The sequence below is a fragment of the Anolis sagrei genome, chromosome 12 (genome assembly GCF_037176765.1).
Source record: "Anolis sagrei isolate rAnoSag1 chromosome 12, rAnoSag1.mat, whole genome shotgun sequence".
Taxonomy (NCBI): Eukaryota; Metazoa; Chordata; class Lepidosauria; order Squamata; family Dactyloidae; genus Anolis; species Anolis sagrei.
Window position 1 is genome coordinate 8,220,456 of NC_090032.1, and position 7,423 is coordinate 8,227,878.

The 7,423-nt window shown below is 44.0% G+C and overlaps 1 protein-coding gene across 1 annotated transcript; it reads right to left on the reverse strand.

The window, feature by feature from the left end:
* Positions 1-1,843: 1,843 nt before the first annotated feature.
* On the reverse strand, positions 1,844-7,423 carry LOC132764251 (C-reactive protein-like). The gene is made up of 2 exons (XM_067472395.1): positions 7,271-7,423; positions 1,844-4,286 (listed from the first exon to the last, which is right to left on the reverse strand). Exons 1-2 carry the CDS (start codon positions 7,332-7,334, stop codon positions 3,649-3,651), a joined length of 702 nt encoding a protein of 233 aa, XP_067328496.1. The 5' UTR covers positions 7,335-7,423; the 3' UTR covers positions 1,844-3,648.

A 7,423-nucleotide genomic window follows, 5' to 3' on the forward strand; every position in this document is an offset into this window, starting at 1 on the left:
GGGAAACAATCATGCAAAAAGAAAGGAACCTAATTAAACGACTATATAAACAATTATTGGGCTGGGCAACAGAAGAAGAACGAATTAAGGAATGCCAGATTAAATGAGCAAAAGATATAGGACATAATATCCTACTGAAACAGTGGGAGGAGAGTTGGAACATTAAACTAAAATATACAGTTGCCAGTGATCTGAAAGAGTTATTGTTGTTCATTCGTTCAGTCGTCTCCGACTCTTCGTAACCTCATGGACCAGCCCACGCCAGAGCTCCCTGTCGGCCGTCACCACCCCCAGCTCCTTCAAGGTCAGTCCAGTCACTTCAAGGATGCCATCCATCCATCTTGCCCTTGGTCGGCCCCTCTTCCTTTTGCCTTCCACTTTCCCCAGCATCATTGTCTTCTCTAGGCTTTGCTGTCTCCTCATGATGTGGCCAAAGTACTTCAACTTTGTCTCTAGTCTCCTTCCCTCCAGTGAGCAGCCGGGCTTTATTTCCTGGAGGATGGACTGGTTGGACCTTCTCGCAGTCCAAGGCACTCTCAGCACTTTCCTCCAACACCACAGCTCAAAAGCATCGATCTTCCTTCGCTCAGCCTTCCCTAAGGTCCAGCTCTCACATCCGTAGGTTACTACAGGGAAGACCATGGCTTTGACTAGGCAATGGATCTTGGTTGCCAGTCTGATGTCTCTACTCTTCACGATTTTATCGAGACTGGACATTGCTCTCCTCCCAAGAAGGAAGTGTCTTCTGATTTCCTGGCCACAGTCTGCATCTGCAGTAATCTTTGCGCCTAGAAATACAAAGTCTGTCATGGCCTCCACATTTTCTCCCTCTATTTCCCAGTTGTCAATCATTCTTGTTGCCATAATCTTGTTTTTTTTAATGTTTAGCTGCAACCCGGCTTTTGTGCTTTCTTCTTTCACCTTGATTAGAAGGCTCCTCAGCTCCTCCTCGCTTTCGGCCATCAGAGTGGTGTCATCTGCATATCTGAGGTTGTTAATGTTTCTTCCAGCAATTTTCACCCCAGCTTTGCATTCATCCAGCCCCGCACATCCTCGCATGATGTGTTCTGCATACAAGTTAAAAAGGTTGGGTGAGAGGATGCAGCCTTGCCGGACGCCTTTCCCAATCTTGAACCAGTCTGTTGTTCCGTGGTCAGTTCTTACTGTTGCTCCTTGGTCTTTGTACAGATTCCTCAGGAGAGAGGAAAGGTGGCTTGGGATGCCCATCCTACCAAGAACTTGCCACCATTTATTATGATCCACACAGTCAAAGGCTTTAGAATAGTCAATGAAGCAGAAGTAGATGTTTTTCTGAAACTCCCTGCCTTTCTCCATTCTCCAGCGGATATTGGCAATCTGGTCTCTCGTTCCTCTGCCTTTTCTAAACCCAGCTTGAACATCTGAAAGAGAACTGGTATAAAATGTTTTATAGATGGCACTATTCCCCAGAAAAAAATTCCAAATTTAATTGAACTATATCAAACAAATCTTGGAAATGCCAAAAAGAGACAGGGACGTACTTCCACCAATGGTGGACCTGTAAAAAAATTAAGAAATACTGGAGAGAAATACATCTAGCAACACAAAAAAAAAAAAAATCCTAAAAATCAACTTTCCATCATTACCAGAAATGTATCTTCTGGGCATTTCTTATCCAAAATTTAACGCAAACCAAGACAGGGTACTCTTCCTGTTAAGTACAGCCGCCAGGATAACTTTGGCCAAAGTATGGAAACAAAAAGACACTCCAACAATCAAAGACTGGATCTTAAAAATATTCGACATAATACAGATGGACTGCTTATCGCAACGATTGAATAACTCATAAAAAAAAACGAACTGGGAGGGTTTCAAAGACTTTATTACAACAGAAAAAAGAAGTTGACACTTATTATAGACATATCCAGCATTTGAAGAAGAACCAAACATCGAAGTAACGCCGGAAATGTAACCACAGAAGGGCAGATTTATCACCAATTGTAATACTAGTGTTGGGGTTCAGCCTGAGTTTGAACTTGAACCTGATTCTCTGTTTGTTCCTCCTGATGCTAATGAAAATATATTTACTGATGCTAGTGGAAATGTACCTCTTGATGCCAATGCTCCTGAAATTAGTGAGGAAGAAACTGCTGTGGGTTGGGAAAATGCCAATGTTCCTGAAATTAGTGAGGAAGGAACTTCTGTAGATTTGGAAAATGAAAGTACCAGTGTTCATGAGAATGTTTCAGAGGGAAGCCTTGAACTTTCCCTCCTTTCTGCACCTGTTAACTGTAATGACAACAGAAGGGGCCAAATTTGGCAAGATAGAAATAAATCACTCAGCTTGCGTCGATCTTCCCGAATTCAAGAATTAAAAACATTGGCTTCAAAGAAGAGGGGCAGTTCACGGAACCCATTCTTGGGTTTTAATTGCCTTCCGCCGGGCTGACTGTCTCAGTTCAGGCATCGTTACAGAATTGATGAAGACCTTGGCAGCTCTCCCGGTTCCCTGGCCATAGCTTGGGAAGATTTCTAGGATATCAAGTACGGTTAGTGAATCACTAAACAGGTTCCAGTATTTTGCAGTGTGGCTTTGGGTTTTGTTCTTATGCATTTAAATTCATGTTTGCTGATTTTGCTGTGGCTTTTGACTTGCATTTTTCCTTTATTTTGTAACCATTTTTTCTTCAATAAAAAAGGATTGTTTTTCACAGTCAAGTGTGGTGGATAGTTATCTTAGGGCCTCGTTCCCTGCTCTGGATTGCAACAACTAGACTCTTTGAAGACTATGGGAAGTCACGACACTGGTGGGGGGGGGGGGGGGGGGGAGGGATGGTCTGTTGATCTCTCTCTCTCTTTTTTCTTTCTTCTTTTTTTCTCTTTTTCTTTTTCTTTTCCTGTCTGCCTTTACTTGTACATGTTTCTCAATCTTCTCTTTCCTCTTTTTTTTCACGTGTATTATTATGTAAAAAGAAAATTTGCACAATAAAAAGTATAAATCAAAAAAAAGAAAGAAAGAAAGAAAGGGAGGAAGGAAGGAAGGAAGGAGAGGGAGGAAAGAAGGGGAGGGAGTGAGGGAGAGAAGGGAGGTACTTCACTCGAGCACCATCAACCTTCCTCACCTCCTCCTCCTCCCCTTCTTCCTTGCCTGGGGCTCCGCTGCCGCCGCTGCCACCCATCCACCCCTTCCTCTTCCAACAGAGAAAGGAGGAGGAGGAGACTGCTCTCCTGACATAGCAGGGAAAGAGAAGGGGCTCCATGCAGCAAACCTCCACCTCCACTTCCATGGTGGCCACTCTTGTTTGTGTGTGTGTGTATGTGTGTGGCCGTGCATGCGCGCCTGGCTCCTCATGCTTTAATGGCTGCTGAGGAGGGGACGTGGCCATATCTCTTTCTGGGTATGCAGTTTCTCCTTTGTGGACATGCAATTTGGAAGTCCTTCCTACTTTTTGTTTTCGTTGTTTTTTTTTTTGAGTGAAGGGCATGCATTGGGTTGATAAATGTATCGTGTCCAAATTTGGTGGCAATTCCCCCAGTGGTTTTTGAGTTCTGTTAATCCCACAAACGAGCATTACATTTTTATTTATATAGAGTTGGAAATGCACAAGGAATCAGGTGCTATTTTTTATTACTGGAACATTGCTGGTGAAGAAGAAGGCACATATATGACTATGACTGAACTCCGTATGGAGAAGGTGTTTGAGAAGGCTGAAGGACAATATAACCCTTGATTTCATAATTTAACGCTCTCCAGTTAATCAGAGAGTCAGAGAGAACGTAGTCACTAAAGACTAGGCCCACTTCGTCAGCATTCAGAACCCTGTTCCACATGTACACATCCTTTATCTCTCCTACATAGGATTGGCTGACAACAAAGCCACCGCCGAAGGAGTCTTGATCTTGCCCAAGGACAATAGATGCCTCGGGACTGATAGAGTAACCTTTCTGCAGCCCCATTCGGGGCAAGGGCTCCCCATCCAACCACAATGCCACTAATCCTGTGGCAGACTCCCAGCTCATACAGATGTGCTCCCAACCGGGTTTAGAGTCCTTTTTTTCTGGAAGGATGAAGGTCACATAAACTGCTCCAAGGTAAAGCCTATATTGGTTCGGTTTGGGCTTGAAGACCAGGAGTTGGTTGTCCAGTTTCCTCGTAGCGTAAGAGAAGAGGCCATATTCACGGGTCAGGAGTGAGTAGTGTCTCAGGCATATGGTGAAGCCGGTCAGCGGTTGCGAGATCGGGGCCGTCAGAACCACAGCAGCACTGTTTGATTCGACTGGGAAAACAAACACCTTCTGCTGGAGATCTATGGAAAGGTGAGACAAGACATAACATTATCAATGACTTGGAATATTTATTTATTTATTTATTTCACAGTTTTCTATACCGAGCTTCTCAACCTCATTGAGGGACTCAGCCCGGTTTCCAGGCATAAAAACATATACACTCATTAAAATATCATATATCACAATTACAAAAACAACTTTAAAAACACTATATATAAAACTACAGTGGTCAGTCGTCCTATTAAGATGGATCGACATCAACTTCCATCCAGGGTCCTATGGTGTTGTCTCATTCATCAAAGGCCTGACTCCACAGCCACGTCTTCACCCGTTTCCTAAATGTTAGGATGGATGGGGCGGTTCTGGCCTCCAGAGGGAGAGAGTTCCAGAGTCGCGGGGCCACCACCGAGAAGGCCCTGTCCCTCGTCCCCACCAGGCGCGCTTGCGAGGCCGGTGGGACCGAGAGCAGGGCCTCTCCAGATGATCTTAATAATCTTGATGGTTCGTAGGGGAGAATACGTTCGGAGAGGTAAACAGGGCCGGAGTCGTTTAGGGCTTTATAGGTCAACACCAGCACTTTGAATTGTGCTCGGAAGCTAATTGGCAGCCAGTGGAGCTGGCGTAACAGCGGAGTGGTGTGCTCCCTGTACCCAGCCCCCGTTAGTAATCTGGCTGCCACGCGTTGGACTTGCTGCAGCTTCCGGGCAGTCTTCAAAGGCAACCTCACGTAGAGAGTGTTGCAGTAGTCTAAGCGGGATGTAACCAAAGCGTGTACTACCGTGGCCAAGTCAGCCCTCCCAAGGTACGGACGTTTTAATTGTGCAAATGCTCCCCTGACCACCGCTATGACCTGGGGTTCCAGGCTCAGCGATGAATCCAGGAGAACTCCCAGACTGCGTACCTGAGCTTTCAGGGGGAGTGTGACCCCGTCCAGCACAGGCTGTAACCCCGTACCCTGTTTGGTCTTACGACTGACCAGGAGTACCTCTGTCTTGTCTGGATTTAGTTTCAATCTGTTGTCCCTCACCCAGTCCGAGACAGCGGCCAAGCACTGGTTCATGACCTGAACAGCCTCCTTAGTGGCAGGTGGAATAGAAGGCATGCTGATCACATTTGCATACAACACCAACTTGGGAGGAGAGCTAATAGCCCAGAGGGCAGGATCAGGATCCAAAATGGCCTTCACAAATTACAGAGCTGGCCTCATCTTAACAAAATGATTTTTTGTGTGTCTAAAACCTTGTGTCTCTGTGTTACGCGTGTATATTTTTGGCATCAGCCGTACTTGCATCCTTTCTGGCTGAATCAAAATATTCTCTTACTAGCTGTACCCAGCCACGCGTTGCTGTGGCCCATTGTGGAGAAATGGGAAAGAAAGAAAAGAGGAAGAGCTGGTTTCTAAGCTATCAATACACAACTGAAGTGGCAAAATGTCGATCTAATACAAGCCCACTTCAGTCTCCTTGAGGCCAAAGGGTTATATGGATGTGTGGAAGGGCCCTGGGTTACCTGAGTCCACACTGCCATACAACCCAGTTCCAAAATGTTATATAGGTATTGTTGTCATTATAGAGATGGGCCAAAACTAACAAAATGAAGTTCAACAGTGACAAATGCAAGATACTCCACTTTGGCAGAAAAAAATGAAATGCAAAGATACAGAATGGGGGACGCCTGGCTCGAGAGCAGTACGTGTGAAAAAGATCTTGGAGTCCTCGTGGACTCCAACAATGTGATGTGGCAGCAAAATAAGCCAATGGGATTTTGGCCTGCATCAATAGGAGCATAGTGTCTACATCTAAGGAAGTAATGCTACCCCTCTATTCTGCTTTGGTTAGACCACATCTGGAATATTGTGTCCAATTCTGGGCACCACAATTCAAGAGAGATATTGACAAGCTGGAATGTGTCCAGAGGAGGGCGACTAAAATGATCAAGGGTCTGGAGAACAAGCCCTATGAGGAGCGGCTTAGGGAACTGGGCATGTTTAGCCTGAAGAAGAGAAGGCTGAGAGGAGATATGATAGCCATGTATAAATATGTGAGAGGAAGCCACAGGGAGGAGGGAGCAAGCTTGTTTTCTGCTTCCTTGGAGACTAGGACGCGGAACAATGGCTTCAAACTACAAGAGAGGAGATTCCATCTGAACATGAGGAAGAACTTCCTGACTGTGAGAGCCGTTCAGCAGTGGAACTCTCTGCCCCGGAGTGTGGTGGAGGCTCCTTCTTTGGAAGCTTTTAAGCAGAGGCTGGATGGCCATTTGTCAGGGGTGATTTGAATGCAATATTCCTGCTTCTTGGCAGGGGGTTGGACTGGATGGCCCATGAGGTCTCTTCCAACTCTATGATTCTATGATTCTATATAGATATTATTATAGGCATATAAATATTATTATTATAGATACAAATATTATTATTAAAGCTATATAGGTATTAGTATTATAGATGTTATTTATTTATGAATTTTGTATCAAAAGCATTGCATAAATTAGTATAAAATTGATAAAAAATAGAAGGAGCATAGGGCTCAATATCTTTCGAGCAAAAACAGGCAACAGATGTATGGATATTATTACAGACCTATAGATATTATTATACACATATAGATGTTATTATTTTTATTGTTATTTTTATAGATATTATATAGCTATTATTATTATAGATGTATACATATTATTATACTGTATATAGATATTATTATCATTATTATTATTATTATTATTATAGATATAGATATTATAGGCATATAGGTATTTTTGACAGACAGATATTATAATTATAGACATATGGATATTATTGCGGTTTCTCAAGTCACTCCTGACACACACACAAATTCGCTCTGTGCTACAGAATGCTGGGATTTGTAAAGCACCAAAACTCTTGGACTGAAAAAGGTAAAGACGTTTTAAAACTACACCTCCCACGGTTGCATAATATTGAGCCATGGCAGCTAAAGTGGTGTCAAACTGCATTACTTCTCCAGCGTAAACGCACTGCGGTACTCACCTTCCTGGGCGAGGGACCCCGCGAGACCAGCAAAGATGAGGAGAAAGAGATGAAGAGCCTCCATTCTGCTTTTAGGTTGAACAATCTGACTGGGAGCTTCAGCCTTTTATTGGTATTCGTTGACTTGTTTGTCAAATCCAAATGCTTTCCGCA